Source organism: Chelonus insularis, unplaced genomic scaffold (genome assembly GCF_013357705.1).
Source record: "Chelonus insularis isolate UGA/USDA-ARS -01 unplaced genomic scaffold, ASM1335770v1 contig_23_pilon, whole genome shotgun sequence".
Classification (NCBI taxonomy): domain Eukaryota; kingdom Metazoa; phylum Arthropoda; class Insecta; order Hymenoptera; family Braconidae; genus Chelonus; species Chelonus insularis.
In genome coordinates, this window is record NW_023276443.1 from 605,306 (window position 1) to 626,225 (window position 20,920).

At 32.6% G+C, this 20,920-nt stretch overlaps 2 protein-coding genes across 2 annotated transcripts in view; one reads left to right on the forward strand and one right to left on the reverse strand.

Moving 5' to 3' along the window:
* 5-HT2A (5-hydroxytryptamine receptor 2A) overlaps positions 1–20,920 on the reverse strand; it is a 66,585-nt gene that overhangs the window by 16,657 nt on the left and 29,008 nt on the right. The gene's annotated exons all lie outside the window — the stretch shown is intronic.
* On the forward strand, positions 14,513–17,770 carry LOC118064583 (uncharacterized). The gene is made up of 7 exons (XM_035079269.1): positions 14,513–14,851; positions 15,563–15,932; positions 16,010–16,254; positions 16,625–16,809; positions 16,884–17,049; positions 17,126–17,289; positions 17,415–17,770. Exons 2-7 carry the CDS (start codon positions 15,889–15,891, stop codon positions 17,754–17,756), a joined length of 1,146 nt encoding a protein of 381 aa, XP_034935160.1. The 5' UTR covers positions 14,513–14,851; positions 15,563–15,888; the 3' UTR covers positions 17,757–17,770.

The following is a 20,920-nucleotide window of genomic DNA, read 5'->3' on the forward strand; positions in this document are numbered from 1 at the left end:
CTAGACTTCACCCTCATGTGGTATTGGTCTATTAGTATTAGTGTATAGTCTTGTAACAAGGTAGAATTTTCACCATATAATAATCCCTCACTATAAATACAAATAAAAGACTATTTGAAATTCGAGCCCTTGCCCTTTGGCTACTCTCACGCCACGAGCGGAGAAAAATCATACTGGAATGCTGTCGATAGGCCAATCAATGAAAACTACGATTCCTATTGGCTATCGATTTTCTCGAAGTCGAAGACGCTACCGACGTCCGGCAGTCAGCCATAACGTAGAACGTTGACAGGTTGTCAGCTGATTCATAGCCGTTTGGGCAAATCAATTGTGCATATTATACCTCACCGACGTGTGTCCAGTAGAAAACAGTTCAAGTGAAATTTGAGTGTTCCTGAACCTTGTGGAGGAGCCCAGTAGATCCGACCCAGTGTTCCAGCACTTATATTGGAGGCTACAGCCCTCAGAAATTGCTTGGCCACGTAGCAGCCATCTTGGAAGCCGGCAACGGAGATATTTCATCGGTCGACCCGAAGAGGGAGCAAGTAAGAAATTCTTTATTGCTCTGGCTTCGCTATTTTATACTATAAATTTTGTTGCATGAGATAAAATCTCCTAGTTGAAAATTAATGACTTGTATGTGTGAGCCGCGACTTATGTCACGCGTGTGGGTTATGTGTGAGTGCTTCGCGCCTTTTTCTAACTGAAGCTCGACCTTCTGTCTGCTTCAACGTATTATCAACGTTTAGTGATTTAACGTTACTTATTATTCATGAAATCATTAAGAAAATTAAATTGACGTAAAATCAAATCAAATTTATGTAATTCTATGATTATGATGTCATCGAGACAAACTAAATTTAATTGCATCTCGGTTTTTACCAGATATTAATTTCTTGAGAATTATATTTGATGCGATAAAACCATTAATTTTTAACGTAAATGAACCACGCCTAAAATCGTGGGTTATTATCCGAAACCATTGTACCACGACTAAGAGTAAAAGAGTCTCAACCGAAAGTTTATTAAATAAAGCCTAGGCACGTTGATTGAACTATTGCTTGGAATAAGTTGAATTATTGAGTGGCAGGTAATCCCCTGCCTGGCGCCCGTTCCAGTTCCCGAGAATTTCCTGAAATTGTCAATTCGATTTTTTTTGATTAATAAAATTAAATTATATTGATTGTGCCGGAACAGAGCAAACGGAAGTCAGGTTTTATAAAAAATAAAGTATCTTTATTTTAAGCACTAACAGGTACACTAAGTATACTGACAAACTTGAGTTGTTAACTAGGAAGACTGAATGTCGCTCAAAATCACTGAATGTCTATTTTTAATTCTTGAATCTGAATTGAATGTCCAAAAAACTACTCAACTTGGTGTGTTCGGTATTATTGACCTCCCACACGAGCTCAGCACGCTTCTCAAGTTGAGCAAGAATGTGATTGTGCACGTGGCGTTAGCCTATCAATGCAATGCAAATGAATCTTGATGAAATGTCTTGAATTACACTGAAAAATCTTGAAATATTTCTTGATTCTAGTTTTAGAATGAAGCTTGAATGGCTCTGATGATTTTCAATAGCACTAGTACTGATGATTGACTCAAACTTGTAAGATTTGTTAAGAATGAATAGGAATGGCGTGAACACGTGAACGAGAACAGTGAAAGAATGGCGACAGGAACTTCATTAGTAAACAGGGACACTGAAAATTAGTCAAATGATTGACTAAATTAAGAATTATTGATTGTTTGGTTGATTGGTTATCGACCCAGTCCCAAGATGGCCGCCGAAGTTCCTGTCAGCTGGCAAATTCATACTGAGAATTAATTAATTCTCAACATGCCGCCCGCCATCAGCAACTGGTTGATGATTGTCTTCTGGTTGATTCTGCTGCTGGGCTTCAGGAGTTGGATTGATCGGTAGAATGGCTAGCTTGACGATTGGTCTGACCAACGTCGTTGTTGGTGTCTTTACCGTTGCTACTCGTGGCAGCCCGCCTTGCCCTGGGTGCATTTGTATGATCCTCACGAGTGGCCATTTCGTGGGGGGAAATCTTTCATCTGTTAGCAAGGCTAATGCACCAACTTGAATTGTTCTGTTCCTGAAAAACCACTTAGAAATAGCTTGTAATTTTTGTAAGTTAGATTGTGACCACTTGTACCAGAACTGCTGTGATTGTCGTTGAATCATCTGCTAACGATTTTGAATTGAATGTGCAGGTTCTGAGGTTGATGGTTCAGGAACAGTGTTGAGTGCTGACCCAATAAGAAAGTGTCCAGGAGTGAGTGCTTGAATGTCTTCTGGGTCATCACTGATTGGCTCTAGAGGTCTTGAGTTGAGAATGGCTTCTATTTGGGTCAGTAGTGTGGTGATCTCTTTAAACGTGAAGAGTGATTCTTTTACTGTTCTCGTCAAATGAAATTTAAGTGATTTAACTACTGACTCCCACTTGCCACCCATGTGTGGTGCTGCAGGTGGGTTGAATGACCATTGAGTGCCGTTGGTGATGATGAATCTAGAGATGACCTCATGCTCTCTGGTGAATTGTGTGAATAATTTCTTAAGTTCTATATCAGCTCCTATGAAATTTCTGCCACAGTCAGAATAGATTGTCTGGCATAATCCTAGTCTAGAGGTGAATCTCCTGTAGGCAGCAATGAATGCTTCAGTTGAATAGTCACTAACTGCTTCCAAATGAACTGTAGAAGTTGACATGCAGACAAATACACAGACCCAAGCTTTTCTAGTCTTGGCTCCTCTGCCTGATGATGTTTTGATTGTGAATGGCCCAGCATAGTCTATGCCAGTATGAGAGAATGGCCGTGAAGGAGTGATACGTGATTGTGGCAATTGGCCCATGAGTTGTTGTGCTCTTATGCCTCTTTGTCGAGCACATTCGATGCACCGAAGAATGAATGTTTTTACTGGAGCTCTTCCACCTATGATCCAGTAACGTTGTCTGATTGTTGTGAGTGTAAGTTGAGTGCCACCATGTAGTGTGGTTAAATGATAATGTCTAATAACAAGAGTGGTGAATGGTGAATATCGAGGTAGAATTGATTGATGTTTTGAATCATGACTCAACTGAGCATGCTGAAGTCGTCCTCCTACTCGTAGAACTCCTTCTGAGTCAACGTATGCTGTGAGTCTGTTGAATGAATGGTTTGGCGGAAGATGTTGATTGTTGGATAAAGTCCTGATTTCTTGGTGAAAATGTGCTGCTTGAGTAGACTTTATCCAGAAGATTCTCGCTTTTTCAATGTCAGCTGTTGTAATTAATGCTAAAGGACTGGTGTTCTGACTTCGAGTCGGCCGGATGAGCAAACTAAAACTAGTGGACTGTAATAATTAAGAGCAGAATAAGAACAAAGGTTGGATGCTAGAAGGTTCCTTAAAATGATTCACAAACACCAATTTGTCTAGGTTTTGATGTTTTTTATTCAACAATAACACTTAACATAATCAATAGAACTTAATAACCACTACATATATTTGAGTTGACTGTACAGTAATTGTTTGTACACGTATGAATTGTCTGATGGTTATTTTTTCACCAAAAAAAATAGTCTCAACACAGTGAATAGCAACATTCACAGTATACACCAGAGTTGTTCGTGGGTGCGATGTATATGTGAATGTCCGTGAGGCACTATGGCGTCGACGCCAGTTCAGCTTCGCGCCCAAAGACACTACAACTGAATATACTGGACCACTGGCACTGATGAGAGTAATTTGATGATTCACGTATGTTCGTGAGAGTTGTCTGAGTCTATTTGACCGTACTTTTTTGTACAAAGAGTGAGCTGACTGCAAAAATCTGCGATTTGACTGCGAACGATTGTACAGAGATGACCGCGTGATTTGCCTGGAGCTAACTGACGCCACAAGTGCTCGACCGCGTGCTTGTTGGCGTCACTAGGGCCGTAGAGTTGCCTTCTGGGCCATGAGGGAAATACTTCCCGATGATTGGTCCAGTGAGTTGACTGAAGCGCCGGTGGACAAGTCCGGCATTATGAAATTTTGATTATTCCTGACTAACTGACTTGGGCCCCTCCAAGTCAGAACAACTGGTAACTGGTGAATGTCGAAGTCTTGAAGTGAATTTAATGATTAAGGCGGTGATTCTAAGTAACTTGTTGAGTGTAGAATATCTGTTAACCAAGTCCCATCGAATTGTTGTATCGTCAATTGCTGCTATGAGTGAAATTCCAGGACGAGCTTCTAAGTTACAAGCCTCGTCAGCTGGTGGTGAATTTACTGGCCAGTTTTCTTGATTTTCAGCTAACCAGGTGGATCCCCTCCACCATAGCGAGTAATCTTTTAATTGATTGGCTGTGATGCCTCTTGAAGCACAGTCCGCTGGATATTCCTTGCCAGAAATGTGGTGCCAGTGCGTGTCCGCAACTAGTTCTTGAATTTGCATTACTCTGTTCCTGACAAAGTCCTTCCAGCGTCCTGCATTTGAATTGATCCACGAATGAGTGATTGAAGAGTCCGTCCATGAGTGAATTGAATTGTATGTTCACTTTATAAGTGTAGCTCGAACATACTTTGTGAATTTCGCTAGAATTAACGCAGCTGTTAACTCGTGCCTGGGGATCGTGAATTGTTTGATTGGTGCTACTTTAGTTTTCGCACGGATGAATGTGATTTTGGGCCCTGTGGACGGTGAATTGATTTTTTAATTGATCTGCCGCGGCCATCGCGAGCTGTGATGCACCAGAGAATTCATGAATTTCTACTGTTGAATGTCTTGTTGTATGGATCCATTGTGAATTATGATTTCTTAAGTTATGTGAATTATTCTCTGATGAGCAGCCAGCGATTAATGAATTGTTGTGGGACTAGTTCGTCCCAGCTGAGGTTGTGTAGCCAGTGCTCTTGAAGGAACATCTAAGCTGTGATTGTTATAGGTGACACAACCCCAATGGATCATAGTTTTGAGCTACTTCTGAATGAATGAGGCGTTTTGAATATGTTGACTCATGAATGACTGATTTTGATCAGAATCTGAATGTGTCTGAATTCGGATTCTAGTAAAGTTCAAGAATTTTTTGGTACAGTCTTCGAAGGTGATTTTTCCTTGATTGACTGATGATAGTGACGTTATTTGGAGGAGTGATTGACTATTTGATTGCCATTTTGCAAGGGGAAAGCCGCCCCCCTTGCACAAAATGATTAACTCCTTCGTATTCCTTCATGAAATGTCTGTAGAGATTGTTGTATTCATTCTTGTTGGTTGATCTCCTCAACTGACGTCTCAAGCATCGATACGCAGTTGTATAGGAGTCCCCAAGAGCTGCAGGTGGATAAATGAGTGGAATTCGACCCAGAATTTTGTCAGCGACTCTTGAATGTCTTCATGGTTCTTGATTGTAGTAGCATGATGAATGTGATAATGATTGACTGATGAATTTGGTGCTACTGGACCAAGAATTAGCCAACCAAAGTTTGAAAGTTGAGCTATAGGAGCTGTTGGACTACACCTGTTTTTTGAGTGAATTTAGAGCTTCCTACTCCTCTTATGTTGATTGTCTGATGGCGTTTTTTCAGTTGCTGCAGATTGGCTAGTTGAGTTGTGATTAGTGTTAGCTCTGATCCAGGATCTATGAGCACTCGTGCTATGCAACTCCCTGTAGGTGAATTTGCTCTGACTTTTGCTGTTGCTAACAGCGTTGAATGATCATCTTGCAGATGACTTGGAATAGTTTGATTTGAGCAGATTGCTCTTGTCGATGATTGTCTACTAAGTTGAGTTGATTCAACGTCACTTGATTGATGATTTTGTGTGTTGACAGCACTACTAGTTGAATGTTGATTAATTGTCTTGTGGTGATTCTGACTTTTTGATTGTCCTAGATGATTTTGCTGCTTCTGAACATGTCCTTTGGACCATTCCAACTGAACCCTCAACCCTCCTGAGGCCGAAACCTCATGTGCTAAGGTCATCCAGTCAGTTTGACTCTCCAGAGCAAGTCCATCGGCAAGCTTGAATGTCTGTGTGAATGATGATTGATTTTCGAAGACTGCTTCACCTCCTCATTGCTGTGAAGTTGAAGGCTGAGTGTCTGATGGTGATTGTTGTGATGATTGTGTCCTGGAAGACGCTTGATTGTTGTTGCTTGATGATTGTCTGAGTAGTAGTGAATGGAACATGGTGTGATGTTTGGAGTTGCACTCCTTGCATCTGTTCTTGTTGGTGCAAGCTGGTGTGTTATGTCTTCCAAGACACTTTATGCACAGTTTTTTACTGTCTACAGTCCTCAATCGTTGTTCGAGGAGCAAAGCCCTGTATTCTGGGCAGACTACGATGAAATGACCACCATTGCAGCAGTCACAAATGAATCTACGCTCACTCTTTGTTGAATGTGATGAGCGTTGTTGATTGTCTGATTTGATACGTGGCTCCAGTTTCTCCAACGTACGAATCCGAGCCAATAGGAAGTCATGGAACTCTGAGTAAGTAGGCATCCGCTCAAGATCATTATCCTGAGTTTCCCAGAGCTCACGAGTGTGTTGATCAAGGTGTTTGAGAATGTGGAATATGAGTATTGTATCCCAATTCTCAGTTGATTGTCCTAATAGCTTGAGTGAGTCCAATGAATTGTCTACAATTGTAAGTAAGGATGAGATCTTGGCTGAATGTAGTGGAGCTCTTTTTGACTCAGCAAACTGGCTGAAGAGTTTTTCCAGGTGAACATTAATGAGCCTCTTGCGATTCTCGTACCTGGACTTGAGTGTCGACCATGCTTTAGTGAATGATTCCTTCGTGTGAGGAAGGTTCTCTACCAGAGAGAGAGCTGGACCTGAAAGAGCTGATTTGAGATAATTGAATTTGATTACCTCATCCAGACCAGGTAGATTGGCTATCATGGACTCGAATTGATCTCTGAATGACAACCAGGAGGCACTAGTCCCATGGAATTTAGGTACTGACAGTTTAGGAAGTCGGGCTAAAGCTTGTGCGACGTCAGATGCGTCACTGGTTGATGTTGATTGTGCTAGAGGTTCCTTGGAAGCAACTTTAGCGGATATCATGAAGAAGTCTGAGACTGATTTGTTGAATGTCTCAAAAACATCATCCACAATGTACGGATGATGAAATTGAGATGGTGGCCAAACCTCCTCGAGCACTTGATGTTCTGAATTGAAAGCCTCGTGCAACGCTGTAAGTTGTTTCTCCAGCGAGAGTCTTTCTTCTTTAGTGATTGTCTGTTGTTGGTCTTTGATTTGTTGGGTGAATGACTGGGCTAAGCGTAGCCGAGCCATTTGAGACTTAATCATAAAGGTCAATTGAATAGGTAGACTAGGATTGGATGGTGTGATTGTCTGTATTGTGCTTTCCGTTGTCGATCTCCGTTGTGGCTGGAGATCTGGTTCTTCTAGTTGATCAGTTGGACTACCAAACTCCTCTCCGCCATCGTCAGGAGTCACACTGATTGTGGGTTGAGGTTTTGAGGCCTTGGACTCTTGGTCCTCACTCTCTTTTTGTTGGTCGGCCATTTTGTGCACTTGAACACTTGATTGTCTTTGTCCTTTTCACTTGTGGCACCAAAATTTTAGTACTTCACAACCGAGAGCTCTGATCCGGCTCGAAGGACCAATAGAATGTTGAGAAAATCTCAACTTGTGAATTAACCTAACCGTTTGAGGATAGGGATGATTGTGCCGGAACAGAGCAAACGGAAGTCAGGTTTTATAAAAAATAAAGTATCTTTATTTTAAGCACTAACAGGTACACTAAGTATACTGACAAACTTGAGTTGTTAACTAGGAAGACTGAATGTCGCTCAAAATCACTGAATGTCTATTTTTAATTCTTGAATCTGAATTGAATGTCCAAAAAACTACTCAACTTGGTGTGTTCGGTATTATTGACCTCCCACACGAGCTCAGCACGCTTCTCAAGTTGAGCAAGAATGTGATTGTGCACGTGGCGTTAGCCTATCAATGCAATGCAAATGAATCTTGATGAAATGTCTTGAATTACACTGAAAAATCTTGAAATATTTCTTGATTCTAGTTTTAGAATGAAGCTTGAATGGCTCTGATGATTTTCAATAGCACTAGTACTGATGATTGACTCAAACTTGTAAGATTTGTTAAGAATGAATAGGAATGGCGTGAACACGTGAACGAGAACAGTGAAAGAATGGCGACAGGAACTTCATTAGTAAACAGGGACACTGAAAATTAGTCAAATGATTGACTAAATTAAGAATTATTGATTGTTTGGTTGATTGGTTATCGACCCAGTCCCAAGATGGCCGCCGAAGTTCCTGTCAGCTGGCAAATTCATACTGAGAATTAATTAATTCTCAACACATTTATTTATAGATAATCGTTACTTTTAGAATATTGAATCGTTATCCAATATTTTCAAGATTAGAATTATAGAAGCTATTCACTTAAATAAAATACAAAAAAGCTAAAATCCTATTTACAGATGTAAATTAGCAGTATCAGTGATTTTGCGGTTAAGCGTATTTTGGTATACTTCATAACTAAACTAGGCTTTTCATCTTAATTACGTAATAAAATGCTAACTACTGTGGATCTTAGCAGAATTGTAATTACGGCCAGGAAGGAAAGATAGGTCTGCATCAGTACACAACTTTGTTGTAATTAAATTTTGTCTTACAAACTATTATAGATCTTCACATTGAATTATTCACTTAAATGTTTCATAACGGTCATGAATTGATTTCAATTATAAATAATAACATCAACGTTAATATCATCTTTTTATAATTTAAATCAAAATAGAATTCAATTATTTGATGTATATTAATTGTGTGGTTACTACATTTTTGTGATAAAACATTTTTAATTAATCTAAAAGCTTATCAACTATGTAAAGAACACTAAAGTTGGATCTTGATGGTTTAATCACCTGCACTGATTGAATCATTATAGCTGTTGAACGTTTACCTATAATCACCAATTTAAATGCATCAATTCTTTAGTGCCAATATACTCCCGAAAGCTCAATATAAGACTGTATATATGCACAAAGAAAGGAAAAAGAGTCTTTTAGTTTCTTTTTTATCTTGGGAATTTTTATCATCATAATGTATGTATGTAGGTATACATATGTATAAACGCGTAATATAGGTATATCAAGGCACGTGTTATAATAAATTATGCTGTAATACATCATAAATTTAGGTCGTAAATTTAAATTTTTTCTCGATTTTTAATGTGAAAAAATTTATTCAATTTTTTTTTTAAAAAGCACGTTTTATATTGGTATATAAATGTCCAAATACGCTTTTCATTTTGTAGTCAAATAGAAATGTGATAGTGTAGATTCTTCTGTAGAGTTTGAATATATATATATTGTAAATATTAGAATAAAAAATTGAAAAAAAAATTAATGGAAATAAATTTCAATGTTGAGACAATTTTCATTTCTTTCTTACAAGTTTCGAAATATCTCAATTGAAGTAATTTTTATTTCTGATTGTTGATGGAAAAAAAAGCTTGAAGCTATAATGCATGAAGTAGGTTTCATGTAATTCATGTTTCCTAAACAAAAGTTTTGTTAATATACAAATTGATTCAGCTTTAATTTAGGTAATTGATTGTTTAGTTTGGATGCAACATGATCCTTAATTCCTCATTAAATTGATCAGATTTATTTCACTGTTTACTGTAAGTAGTGTTTCAATAAATGAGGATTTATAGAAAAAAATAGATTTACCTAAACTCATTTGTTATTCCAGTATTGATGTTGAAGAATTAATAACTGTCTTATGGAGATACCTAGTGTGAAAAAAAAAGTCGAAAAAATATCAGTTTACTTTAAAGTCAACCGCTTAACACTCCACCTAATAGCGATGAGTTTGATCAATCAATAAGCTAAAATTAGATTTTGTGAAAGATAAACAGAGATATATTATAGTGTTTAGTAATAAAACTAGGGAAAAGTTTGAAAATATTTATAAAATTATAATATCCAAAAAACGAACTACAGGGTTGGCCTACTTATGTAACTAGTCTGAAGATATATGCATGTAAGACACAAATATAGAATTAATATATATGAGTGTAAATAAATATAAAAATAAAAAAATTAGATAATTATAAGAAATTATTGATTGTTTAATTTATTTACCACAAATCTTAGTGTTTTATTTTAATAAATTAAAAGTGTTCTAATATGATGTCACCCATTTGATTAACATTGTCTTGTTTTAAAACACTTCAGACGTTTAAAAAACAAAACAACGTTTATCAAATGGGTGACACCATAATAAAACACTTTTAATGTATTAAAATAAAACAGTAATATTTGCAGTGTTAACACCTAACGATATTAAGAATTAGTTTTAGTAGCTAAATATGACCTCTAGTAGTTAGACGGTCAAAGTTATTCTAAAAGATATAATGTCTGTATGACGAACAAAGTTTTTTGATAGATATGACTTTTACAAGACAAATGATCAGAATTATTTGATGGATATTTTGTTGTCATGTTCAATAGCATAATCTTAATCAGTTATAAAGTAAGTGGAAAATCTTTTCGTACAGAGTTTTAGTATATTCTGATGAGTATGACCAATCACTATCTCATGTAGGGAATAATAACAGTCTTAGGACTAACACAAACTGGAACCAATGCTCATGAACATCAGTCCAAGCTTGATGATCCAATATTATAACTACTCTAATTATTTTTGATCAGAGTAAATCAGAAAAAAAATCCTTACAGTGACAGTTTTTGTGCCTTCACTTACAGTGTATTTAGTCAACTCACCAGGTAATAACTGATAAATATTTGATTAAATATTCCAAGATGTAATGTTAGATTGTTTGTTATTATGAGCCAATTTGGATGACTCAGTTGCAATAATATCAAAGATGTTGTTTATGAAGGTGTTTATGATGCTTAATAGATTTACTAGAGATTCCGATATCACGATAAAGTTGCTTGAAAACCTTATAAATGTAAATACGTACTCGATATCCACTTACATGAGACCTTTGATGTGATATTTTCATTAATTATCATAAATAGAAAGACTATCAGAGCTTTGGGACACAATTCAAAACTCAATAGATATTGCATAATCATCACAGAGTTAGAAATGGTGTCCTAGAACTCATATAATTGATCTATTTGTGATAATTGATGAAAATATCACATCAAGGGTTTTCATAATGCTAAAGAAATTCGTTATTTAAATCTGCTTATTTACAATAAATTGCTTCCCTATATTTTTTCGTTTGATAAATGAGACTTACTTTGGTTTCACGGTTTGTGCTTTCTATTTCCGTTCGATACTTGTAACAGATTCAACTTACTGTTCCTTTCATGCTTCTGCAATTCTTTAAAGCATTCTAATATAGATATGTATATATATTGTAGGTTTATACAATTGTGCATCCAATGTCAGAAGTTGATTATCAATATAAATTGGAAATAGAAATACCGATTGAATTCACGAAATTTCTTATTGAATAATAATATAATATTAAAACAGATTATATATTTTATAATATACTTCTGAATGATAGTGATTAACAGTGAGTATACTTTAAATTTTGTCAACCGGTATGCTGTGATAAATGAAATGGAACCTTTAAACATCAATGATGTGTTAAATTACCTTTTGTTTATTGAGAATAAAGTGTAAAAATAATCGCCAGCTGACGAGCATTCATAGCTTTTGAATTGGCAATTATCTTTAATTTTTTTTTTTTGTACTCAATGATATGAACGTTCACAGCTGCAATAAATGGTTTTTATCTACAATTTTTTTCTAACCGCTCCTATTTGAAGAATATTAATAGTTTTCTATCGAAAACATATCAGAATGAAAGTGGAAAATGTAAGCTTTTTTCCATCATATGATTGTCAATAATTTATAATTGTGATGAAAAACATTTTATATTTGATTATTCAAAATCACTTCTTCAATATTTTTTTAAATCAAAAATACTGATTTTAATCATGTGGTATAATAAATAAATTATAAGGATCAATTTTCAAAACTATATTGACGGTAAAATGATTGAATAACATATTTTTACATTATCATAAAATGAATTTTATTTATATATTTATCTATCATTGAATACCTAAAAAAATTAATTTATTAATTATAATATTTGGTTTCAGCAATGAATTTTATGATTTTTCAATTTTTCAGAGTTTAAAAAATTGGCTTGGATCTTCATCAATTATTATTATTAATCTTTTTTACAAAATTATAGATTATACAGTCAATCGATTGATTAATTAGATAGTGTGATGAATTAACTGAATAAAATTAAAATGAATAAATTGGTTGAATTTGAATTTAGATGTACTCATTAATCCTAGATAATTATTGAGCACACAGAATGGCAATTAGAAAAGTCAGGAGCTACTAAATCACAAAACAGTGAAAATGATTTGCTCGTTCAATGTGTAAAGTCTAGACCAGAGCTGGGCAACTTTAACTTTTTGAAAGCTCTTTGTTTACTTGTGTCAACTATACAATAAAATAATTTTTAACTTTTTATCAGAAAGTTATTGTGATGCGATTTGAACTATTCGAAAGCATACTGATAGATTCTGAACAGGATGTATGAACGTGTGATGGAGATGTCAACTCTATTTCAATACTATTCGAAAGATAATTTGAAGTTTGAACAGATTCAGCAAAGTCATTTTTCTTTTTATACTAAAGAAACAAAACAATAAATCAAATAAAGACTGCTTTCTAGCACATTATTCAACTCAATATCTCTATGTTGATGGAATAGAAAGAGTATTTCTCTATTTAAAAAAATGAAGAACAAATTTTTCATTTGAATAATGATTAAAATTGATTGAATTATGATTAAAAATTTTGCTTTTTGATAATTGTCTAATATTCACAACAATGATAATTTATTATGAACAATTCAAATAGTTTTACAAATTGAACAATGAATGTTATTAATGATTTCAATCAATATTAATTAAATATTGTCGTCAATGACTATATATTTCTTTCAATCATTGCATATTGTCTATAACAATGATAGTTGGAATAAACAAATAATAATAGTTATTCTTTTATCGTCAGTGAAAATGCTCTAATGACTAATTCATCTTTGGGAAACTCTACAGTGAGTTTAAACCCATTTTTAAATTTATTAAAATATTGATTCCTCGTGTACACATTCTAAATTTGATAGAATCGCTAAACTGAGTATTGATTTACGAACTAAAAAAAAATAATCAATCAATTATAGTAAAACGAATCTCAAAATTCGACCGTAAAATATTTAAAACTAAATAGTACTTTATTTGCTATTTTTAAACTTTTGAATCTTTGAAATAAAGAAAAAAAAAAATTTACCCACTCGATCTTTTTTCCAGTCGTTTGAAGTGTTTTCAAACGAAAAAAGGTAAAAAACCTCAACGATTCAGCCATTTATTAAAGTGGCAACAAGTTAAAAAAAAATACTTAATTTTTTAAACAGATTTAAAATGGAAAATGTGACATGAAAATTTTGGTGATCAGAGTTGGAGGGGAAATATTTCAAAGTGAATACTTTTAGCTTACTACACTGAGAAAAGAGTTTGACTGAGCCAAATATATATATTTATTTGCAATATTTTTTCGAGTATTTAGTAGTTATTAACAAATTTAGTAAATCTTATAAAATGGCAGAATTACATTCCATAAGGTGAATACTTGAAACAAAAAGAACATTTATTTGTGGTACTTATTCAGCACAAATAAATCTTATTTTCCAGAAAATTGTGAAAAGTTTGAAATATCAGAGCAAATTACATTTCATCGAAGTAAATTAATCAGGAAATAAAATAATTAGTATTATTTCAGATAAATAAAATTATTTACTTTGAAATGTATGAAAGAGTTATAATTACAAAATAGACATATTTTTTTCAATGTGGATTTATTAATAGTTAACAAGCCAAATTTGTCAATGATTAATTAAAGTTATTCTTAGCAGTAAATTATATTTAGTGGTAAGATTGAAATCTTTAGACTGAATATAACATCTGCTAATCGTTAAATAAATAAAAAATTGTGTGAATCAAATTTTTGCAAGTTATCAAATAAAGATGTAGAAGTAGGTGTAGAATAAACTATTTTGATGTAAGTACACAAGTATTTACTGTTAATAAATTAAATTTTGCTGCGCTAAAAAAAGGGTATTGGAGATCTTCGATGTTTGTATATTTCTCCCACTTATACATATAAATATATGTATATGCAATTTTTTTCCGAGCTGTATTAGAACTAAAACCTACGCTTTATTTACAATTCATTGCTCTATAAATCAAAACATTGTTTGATGCTTTGGACACGATATAATTAATGGTTACAATCGGATATTACTTTAGTAGAATTTATTAATTCTTTCGTCGAAATGTACCATTATTTTTGAAAAATATCATTTGTTTAGAATAAACAAATACGATTTTAGATAAGCGAATGTATAATTGCTAAAGTACATACATAAACCAAGAATCCGTGTGCTATTCGATTATAGTAAAAAAGATTTCAGCTAACTTGTGTGTATTTCATGTATGAATAGTAAACAAATCGAGTTCCTAAGAATTAGCTGGTCAGAGAAACGCGTCTTTGTTGACCAAACGGCCAACACTTGAGCGAATGCAGTCGGTGTTTGACACAGTATCGATAGTATTCTCTCAAACATCCATTTATTAACAGTTACCAAATCAAGTTTGAAGAAAACAAAAGACGTGTTTAAGTTTCGTACGTTGTCGTTCACATCATTTCTTTTGTGAACGTGAAACGATAAAGACGTGTTGACTTTGTGTAATGGAAGAATTTTTGATTCAATCAGAACTTACTCATCTACAATCAGTTCTAGAAGGTACGTAAATTATATTAAACATGATAATTAGTTTTATATTTATATATAATAAATACATACATATAATAACTCTAAAGCTAATTATTTCACTGCATTCTCTATCAATCTGTGTTGTAGTAAAAAAAAATAGATATCGTAGCATCATTGGATTCTTTTTGTTTTTTTTGAGTTTATGTAGGAAATTTATTCATTTAATTTGATGTATTATATATATCTAATCCCAATTTTTATTTTTTTTTATCCACTAACACCATTAACTCGGTGTATATTCTCAGAAAATGGCATTAATGATTTAGAAATTCTGGGCGAGCTTATTGCTCATCCAGATGATATGAAGGCGGTTATAACAAATGTGGGAGCACGATTGAAGCTAGAAAAGAAATATCAACAATACGTATGTGACATTTTCTTTGATTTCAATTCATTACATCATAAAATATTTATTCTTTTAATTATTAATATTCCATTTTGCATTCCCATTTCTCTATTGTAACTAAAGTATGTCTCATTTTCTTCACTCATGTTGCTTTTTTTGTACTGTAGAAAGGTTTATCGATCACAAAAAAGATTTGTTAATAATTAACACATCATATTTCACATAAAAATGATCTGTTCACTGAAAATATGATGTGTTTGTTATGAATAAATATTTATTCTGTAAGTTTATATCAAGCATCTGTAGTGATATAATTTTTCTTTCCATTAATTTAGGTACAAGTAAATAAGGATATCCTCGAATTAAATCTTCCAGTGACTTCAGGTGGTGGATTAGTAAATCCTTTACCACTTCAATTGATTGAACAATTCATTAATATACCACCCGAAACATCTGAAAGTAATTCAGTGGCTCCTGTCTTATGTGCAAGTGATCCAGCTGCTCTTTTGCAAAACAGAGCTGAATCGCCTCCTAAAAGGCAATTATTGAGTCATCGAAATTTGAGTTTTCTGTGGAATCAACATTGGAGGGACATCCAATTGGAGTAGCTCTTTTGAAGATTGGAAAGTTCAACAAAAAACTGACGACTCAATATCAATCGATGATAGTTGACATTATTGTTTGTGAGCTTTTACGTATTCCACGGTATGTAACAAATTATTATGTGTATATTTCTTTATTTCACTATCAAATTATTCATTAATAGTTAACTCACTTTATAGACACGTTACAAATGATGATCTTAGTGAAGTTGCTCAACAAATAGTGCTGTTATTTGAAAAAGAGTGTGTCGAAACATTCTATATACCACCCGTGAAAAAAAGAGATTCAAGATCAAATTTATCAGAAGTTTCAAAAGGAAAGCTGCCAGATAAACTTCGTAATTTGAGAACAATAATTCGTGAAGCAGCTCGTATTGGAAAAGAAGTAACGATATATACAGAGAAAGAGAATCACGACCAAAAAGGTATCTATAATTTCTTCTGATTTGCATTTGTGATAATATTGATTATAATTGTTCTTCGAATTTTATTGAAATTTTTAAATATAGTTAGAGCTCTGACACCCAATAATTTATTTTTAAAGTATTAAATAAAAAAAGGTATAATTTAAAATTTGAATGCACATTATAACTGGAATCAAATATTATTTTTCAAAATCATAATTAGAATTATTCATGTATAATTATAATTTCTTTTATTATGATGAAATTAAAATTATGAATAACTACATTTTAAAATAGCAAAGATAAACACATGAATAGATTCAAAAAACCCATACAATTAAATACTTAATTATTTTTTATTTGTAAGAGAAAATTTTGATTTATTTATCAGAAATAGCAACAGCAGAAGAAAGCAAAATTTGGCTTGTGCATAACAGAGAATCGACTGAAGTATTAAACCATTGGAATTCATCGTACATTCTGCGTGAAATAGATTTAGATGAGAAGAACTATGCTAGCATTGAAGACGTGTTAAACAATTGGCCAATTTTAAAAGAATCAAAAAGCTTTGAGCTGGTATAATTGATTTCAAGTGATTTTTAATATTATGTTTTATTCTTACATAGTTGCATGAGTTTTTGTTTTTTTAGATTGAGAAAGACTTTGATAGAAAGTTTCCTAATGCTGGTAACACTTTCATCCTAGAATGGGATAAGTTTTTTGGAAATCTATTGAATTTATATGGACAAAAAATTACAGACCAGGATTCTATATACGTAAAACTCTTAGATAACAAGGACAGCCAACTTCGAGCAGGTACATATATTTAACTTATAAATTAACAATAGATTATCTCATTTTATAAACTAATTTTGTGAACCTTGTTATATAGACAGTAAAACTGCTATACAGTTCTATCTATTAGCGAGTTTAATGGCTCCAAAGTCTAATAAAACAGGGGTTAAGAAAAAAGAAAAAACAACGAATAATGAACGATTAGGTTTTTGGAAACCGAGTATTGCTGAATCGCGTGAAGGCTTCATTCTTCACGTACAGGTATAATCTTCGTTGTTTTTTTATTAATACTTTATTAATATTTTTGAAGAGTAGTAAATAAATATGCATGATATCTGTATAAAGATAGTTTATGACATGATAATAATTTTTTCAATGGTCTACAGATTCCCGGAGACATAGAGACTCGGATATATTCTAAACAAAAAGCATTGATTCAAAAAGGATTGCATCTGCAGCCATTAGTGATTGCTATAGGAGAAGATTTGACGAATATTACTAAGTCGTATGTAAGATTTGAATCAGTTACATATGAACTGCCATCACTTTTAAAAGCTATTGATGTTCTGTTCAAAATATATTTAGTTTTTAATTTAGCTTACCCGTTAGAATGCGAGAATTTCTGTTACTTGATACAGTGGGGAGTCTATCAAATTAAAACTAAATCGGACACGAAAATTCCGTTGGTATTTAATACATTAAATAAGTTAAAGCCCAAAGATAAATAACACTTTGTTATAGTTACTTCGCTATTATTAGATGTTTACTCAATATTTTTATACATGAATTGCTTAATTTTTTCCTTTAAGTTCATACAAAAATTTTTAATTTTATCAAAGAAAACTTTTTGAATAGATTCATTATCATGTAATCTTAATCTCAACGATAGAAAGTATTAAAGTAAATTATAGAAGTTTGATCAAAATAAAAAATTGATAAGTCAACTAATATTGAGATACTCAATTGATTGACATACTATATTGATTTATATTTTTCATCACATCATTACTATAATTTTTTATTTACTTAATTGAATTAAAACTTAGTGTGGTTTAATTACAAAATGTATTGCAGTATATGCAACGAATTTTCCTCTCCGTGCAGTTTACAAGTATTGCGTCATATGCAACTTTTTCACTCTCATAATACTGTTTATCCGTGTATCAATAATTGTAACAGGACATTTGCATCAATACCAACTCTGAAGAAACATATTAAAATTTGCTTAGTAGCTGCTAATGATTTGGTAACACAAAATAATACACTATTAAAATCAGAAGTCAAGTTTGATTCTACTTTAAATAATACAGATCATAATGACCACACGGAAAGTTCTGAAGATCAGAGTAGTATTGGTACAATTGTCGATGATAAATGTATTGAGCGAAAATTTTTACAATTTATTGGCTATTTGTATAATAAGCCATCATTATCGAGATTGATTGTCCAGGATATTGTAGAAAATTTTAGTGAGTTGACACACGGTATAATTTCCATTTTTAAACATAATTTGAAAACTGCAATTCCTTCTGATTATCACGATTTGATTACAAATATTTTACAAATTAATCCATGTAGCAATTTCGACAGTGAATACAAACGATTCAAATATTTTAAAGGTCAAAATTTACTTATAACTCCTGTACCTTTCAAAATAGGAGAAATTAAAGATGATAAAAAAATGAAAGGTACTGTAGTTTTAACAAATAAACAATGTTTTGCTCAAGTAGTACCAATGCGGATTGTACTGCGTCAATTTTTCGAATTACCCAATGTCTACGAAAGAATAATTAGTTATATTAAAGATGAGTCTTCCCGTAATTATTTACCAAAATTATACACCAGTTTATTTCAAGGAAAAATCTGGGAAAATATTTCAAATTCTTATGGTAAAAAAGTTGTGATACCTCTTTACCTTTACGATGATGATTTTGAAATATCTAATACACTTTCAAGTGCGGCTGGAATATATAAAATCGGTGCATTCTATTTTTCCATAGCTTCAATGCCCCCAGAATATTCTTCTTCGATTGATTCCGTTTTTTTAGCTGAATTTATCCATACTATGGATTTAAAAGAGTTCGGAAATGAAAAATGTTGTCGAGCTATTGTTGATGAATTAAAATTCTTGGCAGAAGAAGGGATTTGGGTAGATGTAAATGGCATTAATAAACAAATTTTTTTCGTCCTGATTGGTGTATTAGGTGATAATTTGGGCATGAATGGCATATTAGGGTTTTCAGAAAGTTTTATAGCTGAATATTTTTGTCGATGTTGTAGAAGTACAAACAATGAATGTAGTAAGCAGCTTGTAGAAAATAAAGGATCACTTCGAAATATTCATAATTATGAAGATGATACAAGAAGTTTATCAACAGGCGTAAAGGAAAAATGTATTTTTAATGTAATTCCGCATTATCATTGTACGATAAATATTACTTGGGATTTGATGCATGATTTATATTTAGGCATTTGTCGTTATGACATGGCTAAAATCATAGATCACTGTATTAAAAAAAACTATTTTAGCTTAGAACATCTAAATAACCGTTTGAAATATTTTGATTATTCGGAAATTGATCGTGGTAAGAAAATATCGTTTATTTCAGCACACCACATTCATAAGGGTAATATAATTATTACAGCTTCAGAAATGTCAGCTTTAATTTCTTATTTTGGAATAATCGTTGGTGATTTAGTTCCAGTTGATGATGATGCATGGGAGTTATATAATACCCTTTATGAAATTATTGACATTGTAACCAGTTCATCAATATCAGAATACCAAGTAATTCATTTGGAACAGTTAATACGAAATCACAACGAACTTTTCATAAACTTATTTGGGCCTTTAGTTCCAAAAAGTCACTTTTTAACTCATTACCCATCATGTATAAAAAATATGGGACCAATAAAGAATCTATCTGGCTCTAAATTTGAATCGTTTCATCAATTGTCGAAAAAAATGCTCATGTTGTCAACTCAAGGATTAATATTACGTATACTCTGGCATTAAAAATGCAATTACAAGTATGTTATAGAATTTTAAGTCAGAAAGGACTTGAGCCAAAAATTGAATACGGTCAGGTGTTAGAAATTTCTGATAATTATGAATCAACATTTTCATCACATATAGGTGCAGAAGCTTGTACAGTTTCGTGGGTAAAAATCAACGGAACAATATATAAACCTGACTTTGGTATATACGTAAAAAATGATGATTTTAATGATCCAATGTTTGGTATAATTATAAGTATTATTATGAGTAAAGACTGTACGATTTTCTTAGTTTATAAAGAATGCTACACTATTGGTTTTAATAATCATCAAAAGGGATATGAAATTGTAACGCCAAATATTCATGTTAAAACTAAATTATTTAATATAAATAATAATTTTTATGTAAGGCCTGTAAAAATTCATGTTACAGCAAACGGTAAAAAAATTATAAGTCGCAGAGATTTACAATAAAGAGTTATTTTATCTATAATTTTGTTGTTCAATAATTTATTCTGTATTAATATTTATATCCTGTAAATTACCAAGAAAAAAATTGAATTAATGCTTAATTTACTACGAATTGCTAAAATATGTTTTTAACAAAAATTGAAAATTGATTCAAATACAAAGTAATTTATTTGAAATATCGTGCAGGTTTCGTTTGTCTCCTGACAAAATTGATTCTAACGAGCATACTTTTATATTAAATATTGATTTATTTTTACCATCATAATATCTGATGTTATCAAAGAATACGTTTCTTTATTGTTAACACACCGACTTTCCAACCATCTGCACATTATTTCGAAAAGTAAAAAAATCTATTCTATGTAACCATGTAATAGATTGCTTTAGCTTCTGTATTTATTCAATGAATTATTTTTATAATATA